General features: G+C 50.9%; 8 protein-coding genes across 8 annotated transcripts; 3 read left to right on the top strand and 5 right to left on the bottom strand.

Moving 5' to 3' along the window:
- Window positions 1-1,071: 1,071 nt before the first annotated feature.
- On the top strand, window positions 1,072-2,076 carry MRS44_010512 (uncharacterized protein; the record flags this gene model as incomplete). The annotated part of the gene is made up of 3 exons (XM_046272974.2): window positions 1,072-1,440; window positions 1,492-1,668; window positions 1,723-2,076. The coding sequence occupies 3 exons, from the start codon at window positions 1,072-1,074 to the stop codon at window positions 2,074-2,076; spliced, it is 900 nt and encodes a 299-aa protein (XP_046128455.1).
- Window positions 2,077-2,251: 175 nt separating this feature from the next.
- On the bottom strand, window positions 2,252-3,749 carry MRS44_010511 (uncharacterized protein; the record flags this gene model as incomplete). The annotated part of the gene is made up of 4 exons (XM_046281522.2): window positions 2,252-2,747; window positions 2,799-3,207; window positions 3,255-3,644; window positions 3,698-3,749. The coding sequence occupies 4 exons, from the start codon at window positions 3,747-3,749 to the stop codon at window positions 2,252-2,254; spliced, it is 1,347 nt and encodes a 448-aa protein (XP_046128456.2).
- Window positions 3,750-4,047: 298 nt separating this feature from the next.
- MRS44_010510 (uncharacterized protein) lies at window positions 4,048-5,745 on the top strand (the record flags this gene model as incomplete). The annotated part of the gene is made up of 1 exon (XM_046284572.2): window positions 4,048-5,745. One exon carries the CDS (start codon window positions 4,048-4,050, stop codon window positions 5,743-5,745), a length of 1,698 nt encoding a protein of 565 aa, XP_046128457.2.
- Window positions 5,746-6,741: 996 nt separating this feature from the next.
- MRS44_010509 (uncharacterized protein) lies at window positions 6,742-7,511 on the top strand (the record flags this gene model as incomplete). The annotated part of the gene is made up of 3 exons (XM_046284573.2): window positions 6,742-7,099; window positions 7,151-7,306; window positions 7,357-7,511. The coding sequence occupies 3 exons, from the start codon at window positions 6,742-6,744 to the stop codon at window positions 7,509-7,511; spliced, it is 669 nt and encodes a 222-aa protein (XP_046128458.1).
- Window positions 7,512-8,096: 585 nt separating this feature from the next.
- On the bottom strand, window positions 8,097-8,729 carry MRS44_010508 (uncharacterized protein; the record flags this gene model as incomplete). Its single annotated transcript, XM_046277175.2, has 1 exon — window positions 8,097-8,729. One exon carries the CDS (start codon window positions 8,727-8,729, stop codon window positions 8,097-8,099), a length of 633 nt encoding a protein of 210 aa, XP_046128459.2.
- Window positions 8,730-9,415: 686 nt separating this feature from the next.
- MRS44_010507 (uncharacterized protein) lies at window positions 9,416-10,780 on the bottom strand (the record flags this gene model as incomplete). Its single annotated transcript, XM_046277176.2, has 1 exon — window positions 9,416-10,780. One exon carries the CDS (start codon window positions 10,778-10,780, stop codon window positions 9,416-9,418), a length of 1,365 nt encoding a protein of 454 aa, XP_046128460.2.
- Window positions 10,781-11,865: 1,085 nt separating this feature from the next.
- On the bottom strand, window positions 11,866-13,814 carry MRS44_010506 (uncharacterized protein; the record flags this gene model as incomplete). Its single annotated transcript, XM_065620141.1, has 4 exons — window positions 11,866-12,322; window positions 12,375-12,831; window positions 12,870-13,466; window positions 13,532-13,814. The coding sequence occupies 4 exons, from the start codon at window positions 13,812-13,814 to the stop codon at window positions 11,866-11,868; spliced, it is 1,794 nt and encodes a 597-aa protein (XP_065476330.1).
- A 1,859-nt stretch (window positions 13,815-15,673) lies between these two features.
- MRS44_010505 (uncharacterized protein) lies at window positions 15,674-17,364 on the bottom strand (the record flags this gene model as incomplete). The annotated part of the gene is made up of 3 exons (XM_065620140.1): window positions 15,674-16,282; window positions 16,346-17,133; window positions 17,193-17,364. The coding sequence occupies 3 exons, from the start codon at window positions 17,362-17,364 to the stop codon at window positions 15,674-15,676; spliced, it is 1,569 nt and encodes a 522-aa protein (XP_065476329.1).
- Window positions 17,365-17,635: the final 271 nt, after the last annotated feature.

Raw genomic sequence — 17,635 nt, 5'->3', positions numbered from 1 at the left:
ATGTTACCATCTTGAGGCGCATGACGGCATTGACGCCGTGTCCTTATCCGCCAAAGGTACAGAGTCAACTGTGGACATATCCGCCCCTTATCCGTGGCTGTATTTAGGGAGCGTGCGTGCCATCACCTAACTGTTCACGACCTTTTTCTAGTTCTTAAAAAACCAATTACCAGTATGGCTTCTTCTCATAAGGATGGGTATATCAGTTAATGGCACGGTTTTGGTATCAGGTCCCAGAAGACATAGCACCACAAACGCAAGCCATACTAATTCAGCATAGAGTAAAGAGAACCCAGCATAAGCACAGAAGATCTTTTCCTGTTACGATATCGTTTTCTGTCCGGCTACTATTTGGTCACAAACTTGTCCAAGGTTCGCCTGAGGCGCCATCATCGTGGCTAGAATTGATTCTCAATACCATTTTAAATACATTAACCCAGGATGCACGTCAATATAGGGTACAGTGCCCAAGTAAGTCTGAGAGAGAGATAGGTTAAACCTATTAATAGACACCCCGATGAACTACGTCAACCTTAAAATTAAGCTAATCCGGGTCTTGGCCATAACCGGCGCAGCATCCTGTGTGGTCACTGTGCTAAATGCACGTGAAAGATCGTCTCCAATAGCAGATCAAACAATGCTCACCAGGAAGATCAAAATTCTTCAAGCTTCTGTGCGTGACGCAAGACTGATTATTTGATTTATAATCCTCCGCGCTTGACCACCCATGAGTGGCCCCATCCTTACCGCTTACCACCCTTGAGGACCCGCCACTTGACGGTCAAGTTCAGCTCGAAGGATCGTTAATAACATAATTCTTGGCTTGTATTCGGTCTTTCGGTCTTTCGGGCCCTGTGTACCTGTCCTTATATGGGAAATGATTTATCTTGTATGAGATTTTCGGACTTTCGGACTCATGTATCTTAGATTGACTTGGTTGACGCCATAAAGGCAACTTATATGAGGGGTATATAAGGATGAACACCCTATCATTCAAAATTCCATTGATCAACCATCCTCGTACTTTTTAAATCACACTGCAATAAAATCACCATTCTCCGTTCTTTCAACATGGCTCCTCACATCACTGTTGTCCCCGCATCCACAAAGGCCGGCAGGGAAACAATCCGTGTCCTTCTCAACTCCGAGAGCAAGCCCCACGTCCGCGGAATCTATCGAGATGCATCCAAGGCTCCCTCCGAGTTTGTGCAAAACTCCAACTTTGAGGCCGTCCAGGGCGATGTTGGAGCCGGCACCGGCCTTGATTTTGGTAGCTCAGACGCCGTCTTTTACATCCCACCGCCTATCTATGATGGAACAGACTCGGGAGAGTTTGCTACTCGTGCTGGGAACAACGTCAAGAGTGCCCTGAAGGCATCCCCCAGCGTTAAGCGACTTCTTCTATTTTCCGCGATTGGTGCTCAAAATGACCATGGCATCGTACGTCCCTCTTCCAAATCTGTGTTCTACTACTAACTAGATGGGAATTAGGGCATCCTGCGCCTCAACCACATCGCTGAAAACATTCTCAAGGATGCGGTGCCAGAGGTTATAATCATCAGACCCTCCTACTTCCAGGAAGACCTCGCTTCTGTGCTTGAGGAAGCACGGGCAGACCCGCCGGTTATCACCTCGATTTTCACCCCCGCAGATCACAAGATCCCCATGGTACGAGATATAGCTCTATCAAGCGCTGAATTGCATGCTAACATCCCAAACTAGGTGAGCCTCAAGGACATCAGCGAAATCTGTGCAAACTCTCTCCTCGCAGAGACAGCCAAGCCCAGCCCTCACTACTTCAAGCTATTTGGGCCCAGATCCTACAGCGCTCTTGACCTGAAGAAGGCAGTCGAGGAGGTTACTGGCAAGGTAGTTGAGCTTAAACTCATCGAGAAGGATCAACTTTCCGGGTTCTTTGCGAAACATCTTCCGGAACCCTATGTGCAGGAACTTGTGGACATGACCACGGCCGGTTTGCCTGGTGGAGTTATTGATAAGGACTTTGTGTATGATGAAGACACGGTCAAGGGGCGGGTTGAGTTGGTTGACACCCTACGCGAGCTATACACCAAGTAAATGTTAAAACGAGTAGGATTAGTGCAGACTATATCTGTGAGATCGAGTCTCTGACCAAATAATCAGACCAAATTCAAAATACACAATAGCACCTCCGTCGCTAAATAGAATTCAACAATCTTCGCCCGTCTTGTTTTTCAATTTCAAGGCAATTCATCTCCCCACAAGTATTACTTCACATGATTAGTGCTTGATCTGGTCCTCCAAGAAGTCGAGTCCACCTGGTAGTCCCTTGAACAGCCCAGAATCCCCGAATTTGCTCTATGGCTCTGAGAACGTTGCCACACCCCGTCATACAGTGAAGTGTCTGCAGTCGCTCGAGAAAGAACTCTCGATGACTGTCTGTAGAACTCTCAGCTGCAACGACAAAGTATGCCCATGCTAGAAGATGCCGGCCAATGATATTGTCGTATGTGTTGACCTTGTTTGCAATCTGCTTGAATCTCTCGACCGATTGGACTGTCTGATGCATCGGGGGATTGTTTGTGGCTCTTTGGACGTAAATGTCACAGGCCATGGTGATGAGATCAAAGATGTATGACATTAGCTCCTCATGCTCGGGGTGTAGCCTCAGACAGAATCGCAGAAACTCGAGGCATGCCTCGCCGTGAGTCAAGAGGAATTCCGAGCCGTTTGCTTCGTCAAAGAGCGATTCTCCAAATAGAGAGACCCTGCCAAATGATCAGACACCTCAAATTCAGTCTCGGCTAATGTTAACCTACCGTAGAATTTGGATCTTGACAAAGCGTCCGAGTACTAAGTTCTCGCTTTCCAAGTTCTGCTCGAGGACCATGTTCTTTATAAGTATGCGCAATGAACCATATATTAACTTGAAGTTGTCACTCCCGCTGATCATTTCTCTGATGTGCAGCAAGAGTAGTGCCGTTTGAGCTAGCTCATCTTGAACTGGAGGGCATTGATTCGACCGCTCAACGAGATCACGAAGCAGGCTGCCGTAAGTAGGAGAGTAAGGAGCACAGCTGTCGGTTTTCAAGGCAAGATGTTGCTCTGCGACGACTACAATGGCTTTTCTGATCATGGAGTCGAGCTCGGCGTAGGGGAGTACCAAGTCTCGGTAGCCATTGAAGCCAAGGTTGATGACGGCTGTGATCTGGGCGATATGATCTGAGACTGAGACATATTAGGGCCCCGGATCCTATAGTAGCAATTCCACTTACAATACTGAAGAAAGAAACGGGTCCTTCCGTCAATGTGATCAAGCCCCCAGTCCAAGTCCCAAAGCTTACTGTCGGTGGTTGCGATATCTTCATCCTCGGCTAGATTATCCGCATCAGGAGAATTTGGCTTCGGCGGTGGCGCTGTCTCGATAACCTTGTCACCAGACGAACAAGGTTCTTGGTCCTTTTTGGTCGTTGAATTTGGATCTTTCTTGTATGAAAGCGTATCGGGAACAAGCTTGTAAGCAAGTTTCCCTCGAGAAGCTACACCCTCGTTGAAGCGGTATCTGATTCCAAGACCACTGCACTTGACGCCTTTTGCTCGGCACTTATAGCACTCGGGCTCATTCCGATCACAATCAATCCGACGCCGAGCACATTCGTGGCATCCTGTCAGCCATTATTAGTCTCATCCACGAAAGCAGCGGCGGTGTCCCTCGCACCCTTGACCTTAGGCCTCTTCTTCCCTTTCTTGGCAACACTCGAGTTTGGCATCTGCGTCAGAACTTTGTCTCTCGCTTATTCTTCAGCGCGAAACGGTTTGGCATGGTTTGTTAAAAGAAGCAAGCTGGGAAGAGGGATGCCGATGAGGAGAAGGCCGACCAACCAATTGCAGCAATCGAACACGAAGAGGGGACGCGTTTCCTAAAGTGGAAGCTTGACGGAGAAGGTCGGCGACGTTCAACTTCTGAACAATCATCGTCGAGTTTCTTATCATACGAGCTGAGCATTTAAGGCAGGAATTGCCAAGCTAACGATTTTTGAAGATCGGCATTCAATTTTGAGCTTCACCATGTCCACTCAGGACTACATCTTTGATCTCGGGTCGTACCATCGTCGCATCACCACGCGCAATGACGAAGCCCAAACTTGGTTCGACCGCGGCTTGATCTGGGCCTACGCATTCAACCATGAAGAATCAGCATCTTGCTTTGAAAGAGCCATCAAGGCGGATTCCAGCTGTGCCATGGCTTACTGGGGTCTGGCGTATTGCGTCGGTCCCAACTACAACAAGCCATGGAGCTACTTTGACGAGAAAGATCTCGCAGCGGTTGTCCAGCGCGGCCATGAAGCAGCCAAACTTGCCGAGGCAAACACCGATGGAATCACGCCGGCCGAAAAGGCTCTCATCAAGGCAGTTCAGTATCGATATCCTGCAGAGAAGCCTGAAGGAGCCGAGGCTTGCGTTCATTGGAATCAAGGCTTCGCCGACGCAATGGAGGAAGTATACAAGGAATTCCCTGAAGATCTCGATGTCATTACCCTCTACGTCGACGCCGTCATGAATCTCCATCCTTGGAACATGTGGGATCTGAAAACATGCGAACCGACCGAAGGGGCACGAACAATCGAGATGAAGAACCTTCTCGACCACGCCTTGACTCTTGACGGGGCGTTGAAGCATCCGGGGCTATTGCACATGTACATCCACCTCATGGAAATGTCACCTTCTCCCGAATCTGCTCTACCCATCGCAGACCATCTCCGAGGTCTCGTTCCTGATGGTGGCCACTTGCACCACATGCCAACTCATCTCGACGTGCTCTGTGGCCAGTACGAACAGGCTATCACCTCCAACTCGGATGCAATCGTCGCCGATGAAAGGTTTCTCTCCCAGGCTGGACCGATCAATTTCTACACCCTGTACCGAGCGCATGACTACCATTTCCGCGTCTACGCTGCCATGTTTGCTGGGAAGTATCAAGTCGCCATTGACACTGTTGAGCGATTGGAATCTTCCATGCCCAAGAGCCTTTTACAGGTGGAATCACCCCCGATGGCAGACTGGCTGGAGGCGTTCCTCACATTGCGTGCCCATGTCCTGATCAGATTTGGACGCTGGGAGGACCTGATCAAGCTCGAACTACCAGAAGATCAGCAGCTCTACTGCATGACCACGGCAATCACACACTACGCAAAGGGGGTTGCCTTTGCCGCCTCGGGGCGAGTCAGGGAAGCTGAGGATCAACGGCGTCTTTTCCAGGATGCTGTCGAGAAGGTAGCACCATCACGGACTCTCTTCAACAATACGTGTTCGGATATCCTTCAGGTTGCCGAAGCCATGCTGGATGGAGAGCTGGAATACAGGCTGGGGCATTTCGACGCTGCGTACGAGTATCTACGCAAAGCCATCGATCGAGAGGATAACCTCCCTTACGACGAACCCTGGGGCTGGATGCAACCTACACGACACGCATATGGAGCCCTCTTGCTTGAGCAGGACCACGTTGAGAAAGCTCTCGAGGTATACATGGCGGATCTGGGCATGACAGACACTCTACCCCGTGCGCTGCGGCATGAGAATAACGTCTGGGCTCTGCACGGGGTTCATGAGTGTTTGTTGAAGCTGGGCCGAGAGTCTGAAGCCAAAGAGCTAGAAGGGAAGCTTTCGGCTGCAGTTGCCGCAGCAGATGTGCCTGTTCACGCGTCTTGTTTCTGTAGATTAGAGACGGAGTCGAAGTGCGAGAGCTCTGGAACATGCAAGGCTTGAGAGATGTAAGATCAGTGGTGTTTTTATGGAGATACTGGGGAAAGGATTGCTACGAAGAACAATGGATGCCGCACAGCAGAAACTCTCACCGACTGTCCCATTCAGAGTGCCAATGGAGTCTCTTCTGCCAGGGTCCTCAGGGATAAATGGACATCAAGGTTGACCGCCGCTCGGAAAATTTGTCCTTCTCCGGAATACTTCTGCGCCCCTCAGCAAAACAACGATTGATCATTCATGAATAAATAGTCAAAAGAATACGAGCAAACCAATAGAATCAGAGAGAATAGTCAAGCGCCCTGAGCTTCGAACTCCGGTCTCTCAGTGAACATGTTCCTAGCCTGCAGGGACAGGTTACATAGCATATTCAGGGTTTGTAAAAGGCGAACCTGCCAAACATTGGTGGAAACCAGGACTAACGGCAGCTGTATAGACTTCGGGCCCTCGGGGTCATATAGCCCGTATACGGTGACCCAGGGGCAGGGGATGCCATGATTGAGAACCAAAATCGTTCTACAAACGATCATCTCAACTGGAGACGAGACGGCTCCTAGTTTCAAACATCCCTACCAAGGGCTTGAAACACGTGGGATCAGCGGCAAATGTTCCCAGAGTCCTGGATAAGTCGGCCTCATCCTAGTTTCTAGCTTGCCAAGTCATTCGTGGCATTCAGTCCACCGAGCCTCGTATTATAAACGGCTGCAACGTCGTTTGAAACATGATACCTCCCGGAATAGGAACGACGATCAACGGAGGTGAACCTGCGACAGGACCAGTCTGAGACGCTGGTGGTTGGGCCCTCTCGGAGAATAACTCCACCACTCGCTTCGCGTGCCGGAATTAACGGGACTCGGACGTGGAGAGTTGAGATGGTCCGCCAATCACGGCTGGTGTTTGTTCATTGATGAAACTACCTTTGACTGATATATATAAGACGTTTGATTCTTGCCAGTTGGAATCGATAATCATCACCAAGCTTTACGACCAAATCACTTCAAGATGCCTTCCTCCAGCCAGATCCTCTCCGCCCTCGCCGCCATGGCCGTCGCCTCCGTGCAGGCCGCCATGGGCCCTGCCTTCAGCACCGGCCCTGTGGGCGCCAACTCGTGGATCCGAGAGGCTACTTCGACTCTTGTCCTCCCTGATGTCCCCAGCGGATCATCTGGTGTTGCCTCTCTCTGGGTCGGCATGGGCACCGACAAGGGCGATCTGATCCAGTCCATTGCCGACAACTGGCAGTCTGACAAGTGGAGCATCTTTGCCTACACTCTGGTCAAGACTGGAGAGAACTCTCAGATGCCTGTTCAGGATGAGAACCCTACACCTGCCGGCAAGGGTGACCGCATCACCATGCACTGTAAGAGTCATCAGCCTATAGGATTAATAACAGACTAACAAGAATAAACAGACAAGTACGACGACGCCACCCAGGAGTACGTCCAGTACGTCTCCATCAACGGCCAGCAGGTCTCGACCCTGAGCACATCCAAGGGCCACCACGCCATGGGCTGGGGCAGTGCCGTCGAGTGCGGCGCCGAGGACTGCGGTTCTATCGGAGCTCACCGTAAGTCTTGACCACCTTTCAACCTATACAAAAGCTAACACCTTCCTCAGAGTGGGTTGACACCAAGATCATCCTCGATACCCCCGACCCCAACTACGTCCAGACCCTCGGCAAGGGCCAGGGTGTCACCGGTGACCTTACCACCGAGGACGGCGGCAAGACCTGGGTTGCCAGCGAGATCAACATTCCCGCCCACACCTTCTAAGCGGGTATCTGGGTCTCTTCTAGTATATAGTTTGCGTGTTGATTCTGCATAAAAGCCAGTGTATATGATTCGCGTCGATCGCGACAAGTCAACGACCAATATAGAACTTCAGTGAATAAGCTGATTGAAATGAGAAAGACGTCTCCGTCGTGCATAATATCAAAGACCACATGAATAGACACATGACAGCATCAAACCCGATGCTAGTTGCGTTTTTATGATGCCATGCGTTTATTCATGTGTTCTTTGACATTGTGCACGACGGAGACGTCATTGAAAATAAGAAAAAGTCTTTAATGGCACATCCTCCCCAGTGAAATATTATTATCGTTTGAGTACCAAGCACGAGTTCCGTTTACCTGTGCATCTACTACCCTCCACCACTGCCCATGAATAGACGCAGTAGTCAATCTAATGTTTTATCCATCCCTCCAATACTTTAACCAAAATACCCATAGCCCCTGTTTTATCCCTCCAAACCCAAAACAAGAGTGAGTCCTTTTCTTCCTTCAACTCACCACAATTCTGGCCAGAGGAAAGCACTGGCCTTCCATAAAACGATAGCCAACCCTCAACTCACTCATCTCAGCCATGTGCCATGTCTCTTGCGCTTACCTCTTCCAGTCTTTTTGAAAGTTCCTTCACCATCTCCTCTTCAGTCATATTCGGCTCACTCTCAGGGGTACTCGCCCTTTCAGCCTCCTTGTCCCGGTCCTCCTCCTCTTCCTGTTCCTTCTCGGCATTCTTGACATCCTCTTGCACCACCGCCTCGGCTTCGTACCAGCTCACATCATCAAAGCTATACCAGCTCTCGTTCCCACTAGCTGGTGTGGTGGCCCAGCTTCCAGGATCAAAATCCTTGTTCACGATACTCTGTATGAGCCTGTCCCAAGCTCGGTGGAAGCCTTGAGGGACTTCATCGCGTAGTTCCACCTTTTCGGCCGGTGTGTGACCATCACAGTTTCGAGCGTCCAGGTCAAGCTTCACCCGTGCCTGGAACAACAACGGGCCAAGCTGGCGATCAAAGCTCTCAGCCGTATCTTGGCGACGCGTCAGGTCCTGCACCGAATCGAGCACGAATTTGAGGTTGCAGGTCTCGTTTGAAAGGGCTAGAAGTTGATTCGGAACTTCTTTGAGATCGGTGATGATGCCGTGGAGGACGTGTGCTATCTTGAGAGCGGAGAGGGCGACGGCTGTGACGCCAAAGGGATCAGCCATGTTTATTACTCAAACTCGGCGGCAATCCGGCCATAAATCATCCGACGGAATGTTGCAGTCGCAGGACCAACACACGAGCGGGGTACAGGAGTATCTGCATGGAACCGAGCGAAAGATATACCTGATGAGGCTCTGGGCGGGAGAGTCTTGGGGGCATTGTGGGAGGCAGTGTAACAGTGACCAGACTCGGCTATAGCATTTTCATCCGATTGATTGGAAAAGTATTGTACTTAAATCACAATTTAGATAAGACTGCCTGTTCTCCATATCTGCACGAGTGTTGCGAGCCCTGCAGGCTGTGGCTGGCTCCGAGCCTTATTGGTTCTGCCAGAGCACTTGGCCGGGTAAAGTGCGATTCCAGTCAGATTCGTGGCTTGCTTTCTGATCAGCTGGCCATGGATATTTCCTGATCGAGAGGGCGAATTCGGTGAGAAAACGTAATGTGTACAAAGGATGCCCCTCAAGTGTAACAAACAGGCGGTCCACTCAGTGCTTGATAGATATATCGCATACTAGGTGTCTTTATAAGATAATACTTAGTAGTCTATGCAGATGAACCCAGATAAGCCTTAGTGTAAGCTTCAAGTAAATTGAGAAAAGACTAGCAGCGTACAAAATAAGGCCCAGGAACTTAAAAGTTGCCTATCGCCGAGTATGCTAACCAGGACTACTCGCCCACTCAGCATCTAGGCCTGTCTCCTTGTAGCAACCTTTGCCCATCTACAAAAGTCCACTACCTCCAACTCTTCCAATGCCTCGTTAGAGTCCTGATAGACAAACACCAACCTCCCAAAAATATCAACAAACCACCGATGAGTCCTCTCTCCCTTCCGCAGGATCTTTGTGCCAAGCTCCTCGCCATCTTTGGCGTAAATCTTCAGTTCCGCAGGCCAGAAGACCGTTTCCGGTTCCTCATAGTCAATCCTTCTGATAACAGTAAAGAAGAACCGATCGAGTAGGATACCGGCGTCGAGCTCATAGGGTTCTTCCAGATTGGAGCTGTAATAAATGGCAAACAGTTCTGCGCCTTCTGGGTCGCAGAGGGTCATGTCCCAAGGATATGTTACCATAGTGCCGTCTGAGAACTTGCACCATGACGAATTAGCACGCGTCACCAATTCCGCCCTGGCTCTCGTGACGGGGCTTCCGTCTGTCGTCCAAAAGTCCGTGAACCACAAGCCTATGTGGGGGGTATAGATGACAATGTTCTGGTGCAGGTCTAGTATGGCGCTCGGGCTGTCTTCAGGGGCAGAGTACTCGTAGACGCACTTCAAGGTGTCTAGATCCCAGACCCTGACATGTCTTTCGCTCCCTGTCGCCATGAGGTTCTCCCCCGGTTTCTCCACATCATGAAACGTGCATCCATCTTCTGGGTGTACCAACTCTCCACGCTTCACACCGTGAGCGTCCCAAACCTCGAATACCGTCTTAGATGTTTCACCTTCTTTCGTTACGTGAAAGGTCAAGACATGTCGATCTTGTGTCCACCACTGCTGCAGTGGCCTATAGGGTCCAAATGAGCCAGACAATGACCAATCTTTAATGTTGCGGGCCACTATTTGGTCGTCCTCGTTTCCCAAAAGACGGGAAGAGTTGTCGAAGCAGCTCATAAGGCGCATAGTTTTTCCCTTGTGCAGCAGTTTCAAACCCCTATGGTCCAGGGTGTAAATGTCGATTTCATCCTCCACAAGTTGACGGGACAGGTAATGAACATCATGCTTGCCCATACACACCAAACTATCGTCTGGATCGTCGTCGCGCAAATCTATCCGCTTGCATTTGGGGTTTGTCCCGCGGTTGATGGCATCAGCCGAGCGGCAGATGCGAAGATAGATATCTCGTAGATGGTATCTGTCGGTGTACTGATCGATCAAGCTGTCCGCGTAACCGAACCGCCTGATGTACTCTCGCCATGCAGAGACAGGTTCCTTACTTTCCCACAAGGCTTTGGTGATGCCCAGAGCAATAAAAAGGTCCTTTTCTTCCAGATGGTGCACGATGTGCTGCGCCAGCTCCAAGGTGTGAAAGACTCTGTCGGCAGGGTGAGTCATTCTGTTGACGCGGTGTAACAATTCGAACGACCAGAGGTGTAGTACAGGGCTAAAAGGGATTCCAAGAGTGAAAGACTATTCAAAATGGAGTCTTGGGACTGAAGTGGACGAGAGTTTAACAATGAGAAGCAGCAGTTCAAATTAGGCAGCCAGAGAAGAGGTCAACTTGCATAATATCACCTTTTGTGGAGGTCAGCTCTGTGGCAGTACATCTGCTTACCGACCAGGATACCTCTCAGCCGCGCCAAGACCACAGTAGTGAAGCCATATCTATGTCCCTGTGCTTAAGGAAAAATTACAATATGCTAATAGACTCGGTTTTTGGGTTTTAAGAAGTGGCTTCAATAGGACAGCCACACTTACAACCTGAGTTACCTAGCCGAGTGTCAAAGCAGTCTCTTGCATGTCATGACAATATAGAGACCAACACCAGACATTCATGGGCAAAATTGTAATGCAGAAAAATATTCAGAGATTAAAATTAGTTCTGCTTGAGAGAAGCAGAGTAAATATGATACAGAACGAGACAGTTAGTGTGGTATGCTCTAGCGACACAAGGTCTTGGACACCAAGCTACTTCGCCCGCCGTAACAAGGCAACAATTGAAACCATACTCAAATGGATGAATACTAGGATTAAGTAGGTGAATAAGTTTCCAACTGAGTGATAAACAAACATGTGTCTATCATGACATATTATAACGAGATATTAGTTATAAAGAGACATACGTCTACAGCGCAGATACCCTAAACTATCACAATAGCCGGCTGAACCATCACACAGAAATTGACTTGTCAAACATAACCAGATGCTTGATTTTTTTTTATAAAATTTTGATATTTTTATATAGGCTATTACATTACGTGCCAGTCAGTATATCACCATCTCGCATCATGTTCCCAGACATGACCAAGCGAGATACCATTTTTAAGATCCGCTGCCTCCCCATATTGCCGGCCCCCATGAACATGACATCATAAACGCCATGCCTCCCGGCAGATGCCCGACAACTCCGAATGAAACAACATGCTATACAATGTGAAGCAAAAAAAAAAAAAAAAAAAAAAAAACACAGAAACGATCATTTAGACAGTCTCCTTGTTGGCGTTGCTGGCCACGCTATCCCGTCGAGCCACACACGACGCGAGAGCCTCGTTGTTCCGGTCCTCCTTCTCCTCTTCCTCGGACGAAGCAGCACCCATAGGGGGGCCGGTAGGGGCGTAGTTGCTCCTCTGTCGGATCTTGGCGCCATACTTGTAGAAGATGAAGGGAATAGGAGCGAGAACGGCAGCAACACAGCCGAGGAGAGTGGCGGCGTATTGGATACCCATACCGTCAAACATCTGACGAGCAAACAGAGGGAATCCAGCACCGCAGAGAGATCGCAGGAAGGTGTTACCAGCGATGGCGGAGGCGGCGAACATGAGATAGGCGTCGACGAGATAGTTGAGAGACTGAAGGAAGATGGACATGAGACCGAAACCAGTGAAGAGACCGCTCAGAGCGGGGACGATCCAGTGGACGCTGCGAGTGTATCCAGTCCTGACAATTGTTAGACATTGAGATTCAGTGGGAGGAAAAAAGAGTAGCTTACCATCCAAACCAGAAAATACCGATAGTAAAAGAGATACCACCAGCCATGACGTTGGGAAGACGCCACTCAGGGATGGGAATGCCATTGTTGGCCGCAAGCTTGCGGAGGTACCAGGGCTGCTGAGCAATGACGGAAGCACCAGCAATGAGCTGACCACAGATCATGCCAAAGAAGGCCAGACCAGACTCGCCCATGTTGAAGCCGTGAACACCGACAAAGACGAGAGGGTAAGCAGTGAGGAAGAGGTAGAGCAGGCCGTAGATGAAGCTCATGTAGATGGAGAGAAGCAGAATGATGGGCTCGGTAAAGAGCAGACGCAGAGGTCGGGAAAAGTTCTTCTGGACGAGCTCCTTGAAGTCAACCTCGATTTCCTCCTGCTTGGCGTGGATACCCCAGTTCTTAGTGCGTCGTCGCAGATCGGCGGCCTTCTCAATGAGGATCACAGGGGGTAGGTCTCCTCGAGGAAGATGCAGTCGAGAATCAGAGCAGTGAAACCCATGATGGTGGGAAGATACTCAGTCCAGCGCCAGCCGAGGTGAGACTCGACGATGAAGCCACCAATGAAGGGGGCGAGCAGGGGACCAGTAAAGACAGCCATTGAGAAGAGTGTAATAGCTGTTCCTCGAGTTCGGTTGTCAAACATGTCGGAGAAGACAGCTGCGACGACAGCAAGAGGACAAGCACCAAAGAAACCGCTGAAGAATCGGCAGAGAAGAATAGTCTGGATATCCTTGCCAGTAGCACAGCCAATGGAGAAGACGGAGAAACCAAACATGGAGATGAGCAGAGGAAGACGTCGACCACGCAACTCGGAAAGAGGAGCCCAGAGTGAAGGTCCAAAAGCGAAACCAAGAACGTAAAAGGTTGTTCCCAAAAGACCAACCTCGGTACCCACGTGGTACTCCTTGGCGACAATCTGAGTAGCGGCGGAGAAGATGGAGGATGTAAAGGCGGAAGTCATGGTGGTGAAGCCAAGCACAGCAGCAGTGATGAGCTTCTTCTTCAACGGCCAATTCTGCGAATGCATTGGGTCATCGGGACCATCAAACTCGACGACGTACTCCTCCTGCTCAGGCAGTGGAGGGGGTACGGCTTTCCGGCGCCAAAGGCAGGAAGGGGATGTCGGGAGGCACGAGAGCTCGTGCGGGAGCGCATACCACCGCCGACGGTGGCATTGTGCTGGCTGCGGGCTGTCGCGATACGGCTCAGCGCGGTGGGGTGACGCTCGAGGTCGCGCTGGGTCGAGATGCGGCTGATGGTGTTGTATGGCTGGGCGAGAGAGTTGCTCCGTCGGCGGTTCGAGGTGGAGGATGAGGATGATGAGACGGTGGAAGCAGAGAGGACGCGCTCAATCTCGCCGCTGGCGCGCTGCTGGTATTGCTGAGGAGATGCATCGCGCTCGGCGTCGATGATCCCCTGGTCTACGGGATCGATAGGCATGATGAATGTGGTTCTGCGCAAGTCTGTGTGTATAGAGTGCTCGCTCTCAGAGATGAAGCAGGTTGGAGAGGAATTGGTATGTAGAATCGATTATGTAGTAAACCGGTTCGAGTCGAAAAAGGTGGTGTGAAGGCGATAGAAAGTATAACCAACGTCGAACGGGCGCAGAGTAGAATAGACGGGAGCTGTCCCCCTCTTGTTCGTTCGGGTGCGGGCTATGACGCTATAGCTGAAGCCGGTTTGCGCTTTCCGGGTTTAAGGGTTCGCTCAAGGTTGAGAAAGTCGGCCGACGCTACTGTAGAAGGGCGAGTCAAGGACGGATGAAGGATGCCGGTTGCGGTCGAGTAAGTAATCGGAGTGATGAGTGGGATGAACAAGTGTGACGGGTATAGGTAGTCAAAGACGGACTGGGCACGCTCAAGCACTTTTAATCAAGCAAGAAAAAGATACTGTCATGAGATCTAAAAGTAATGGGGATAGCTTGTTTGAGTAAAGTAGGCAACATGATCATGGGGTGATGGCATCTATATAATAAACAAGATCCAAGATTTCTCCAAGCTCCCTCCCCACGTGTCAGAGGCAATCTCGTTTTTTCCCATCCAAAGCGCGAGGACCCGAAGCTAAAGAACAATTACTAAACCCATGACTGACAAGAGTACGAAACCCTGTCAGTCAATTGGCAAGAAATCTCTGTTGTGGCGGCCCTTTTGCAAGCAAGCAAGCATCAGAAAAGAGATGCATGGATGGTCCACACCGGAGCAAGGGACTCCACTTTTTTCTCGGCAGCCGCTCTCGGCACCGGCACCGTCTCCCTCGTGTTTTTACCAGGGGGACTCCGTAAGTGACCCAGCAGATGCAGGACACGCAGGGCCAAGCACTCGATATCCAGAGCAGAGACTGGTATATCCGCTTAGATGATCCCATGACGACGCTTCGCAGGGAGAACAATTTGTCAATTACTCAGCCTCTCCATGGATGAGTTGCTCGCTCAGCAACAAATGCACCTCGCTCTCTCGCTCTCGGCCGCGGCGCTCACCACGGAGCCGAGATCCGTGATAGACTCACTCTCTGACCCAACAACTCGAGAAATCTTGATAAGCCGGTCCCCATTATTGGGCTCCAAGGGAGTCAAAGGGCCGCCTGATTTCGAGCCCCACCGTTCCCCTGGGAATATCTTAAAGAAAGTGTAAGGAATGAATTCCTCGACAACAAGCAGGGGCCACAGCTTTATCATCAAATCCAGTCAGTTCCCCCGAGCTTCATGACCCCCTGACGGGAAGTATCCTTGCCGTTCAACTGCCTAGATCCAAACCTTCATTCATGCCTGCCCGGCTTTTCGTTGAGCAAGCATGGCTTAAACCCGATGTTGGTTCTCCCTTTAAACATACCACGAAGCCGTCACGCAAAGATCGAATGGCTTTAACGGAAGCCGCCGAGCGCGGTGCCGAACAAAAGTCCCCACTCTTGTAGGTGTCTCACCTTGCAGATTCTTTTTGCTCGGCCCTCGCGCGCTCTCGCACGACGGCGATGCACGGTGATGTAATTTCTTGAGCCGTGATCCGCTAACTGCATCCGCCATCCGACGTCTTGGCTATCGTGGGACTGTCCCGTTTTCGTTCTTAGAGCCACGGGAGCTCCCTCTCCCTTCTTTCTTGAAACGCCGGGGATTGCCGCTTCTAAGCCGCAACACTTGATGAATTTCTTATCTTGTCTTGATCATCGAGACGTCGAGACGCTTCTAGACGAGAAAAAGAAGCAACCTCGTCATGCCATCAGTTCCCACAGTTGAAGAAATTTATTGATGTGTCATTCCTCAAGTCTAATTGCAACACGAGTAATATCTAGACCCTAGACAGGTATCATCGCACTCCCCACCCATCATCCAATAACGCCGTCGCTTCTTCTAGAGTCAACCCTGCCGTCTCAGGATAGATCCTCCAAACCATAAAGTAACCGATGCAGCATACTACTGCGTACAGGACGAACGTCCACGACGGACTCATCAGGTCCATTAGCGGCAGAAATGTCAGGCCGACTATAAAGTTGGCTCCCCAACATGTGGCCGTCGCTATTCCACTTCCCAATGATCGAACAGCCAGGGGGAACAGCTCACTCTGCATCCACGGCACGTTGCCCATGCCCAGCGCGTACGCTCCGACATAGACCATGATGGCCACGAGAATCGTGATGGCCGCAGCCTCGTGTCCAGCGGTAGCAGGAGGATCCTTCTTGGCCTCTGATGGCTGGGCAAGTGTCATGAATGAGAAGCCATGTGCCGACAGCAACAGACCGATGATCATGAAGGGGATCGAATAGAGGAGCACCCTTCGGCGTCCAATGCGATCAACGAGTCCCAGGGCAGCGACAGTGCCAAGGAAGTTGGTGACTGCTACCACCAATGAGGTGAGAGTTGGGCTCTCAAAACCAACAGCCGTAAAGATGGTTGCAGAAAAGTACATCAGTGAGTTCTATCACATTCACGTTAGCAACCATTCGTAGCATAACTCGTAGTTTAACCGGGGCTCACTCACAAAACCACAGAGCTGCTGGAAGCCCTGGAGGAGACAAGCGATAGCCAGCGCTCGCCGGTTCCTCCCCTCGCTGAACAGAGCTTCCCACGCACCCAACCGCTTCCATCGGCCAGACGTTTGGTGATCCCGTAGCCGTTGCGCCTCGTACTCTTCCCGCGCCTCCAGCTCAATCTCCCTGACCACCACATCAGCGTCATGCTGCGACGCCCCGCCGTTCACCCGCTGGATCACGTTCTTGGCCTCCACGGATCTGCCGACCTTGACAAGCCAGCGTGGCGTCTCGGGCATAAAGGCAATCATGCCGCCCTGGACTAAAGCCGGCAGAGCACCCAGACCAACCATCCACCGCCATCCTGTCGCTTCAGAGCCGTAGGTTGAGAACAGCCATCCAATAATGTATGCTATCACCTGGCCGCCCGTGACAAATATGATGTTGGTTGTAATCAGCCGTCCGCGATGTGCTGCGGGTGCCACCTCAGCAATGTACAGCGGTACGACAAAGCTCGCAGCTCCAACTGCTGCACCGATGATACATCGCCCAATAACCATGGTAAAGACCGTAGAGCACCATGCTTGGAGGATGGCTCCCACAACAAACAGAACATCGGCGTAAAGGATGACGCGTTTTCGGCCGAAACGATCTGCGAGAACGGAGGAAAAGGGCGAGATAATGAGGGCAAAGAGGGATGTCGAAGATGTAATAATGGACTTGTCCATCGAGGTCAGTTCGCGGTTCGAGAGGGAGGTTCCGATGGAAACGAGGGTAGCCGACACGACACCGGTATCATCTGGAATTGTCTGTCAGCGAAACCTTCCACGGCGCAGAAAAGGAACATCAGAAGCCTACATCCAAACAACAAACCGCTAATACAAGCAGCAAAAGTCAAAGCCAACACAAACACCGTAGGCCTCTCGCTCCCCGACTTGCCGGGCTCGGCGGGAGTCCCCTCGGCGACATCATACTCAAGCTCCTCATCGTCGCGGTTGCCCGCAATAAGCGGCGCCTGAGAGCTGTCCATTCTGTCGCTGTCTAGAGATTCCGCGCAAGCCGATTCAACTTCCTCAGAGCGAGCCCATGAAGCTGCGCTGCGGGATCATGGAGAGGAATCTGGGTGTCGTGGATTTGAGGTCCTTATGATGGATGGAGATCAGCACCCCTGGTCACATGGGGCTGGGGATGTCTCGGTGTTGTCCCCGACTAGTCATTTTGATAGCGAGAAACGTGGAACTGAGTCAGCCTGCCGCGAAAAGACATGTATCGCGCTATCGTCAACCCCAGCATTCCATGAT

The sequence above is a fragment of the Fusarium solani genome (assembly GCF_023522795.1).
Source record: "Fusarium solani strain SB1 chromosome Unknown bctg00000006, whole genome shotgun sequence".
NCBI lineage: Eukaryota > Fungi > Ascomycota > Sordariomycetes > Hypocreales > Nectriaceae > Fusarium > Fusarium solani.
This window is presented reverse-complemented; position numbering and strand designations above follow the sequence as displayed.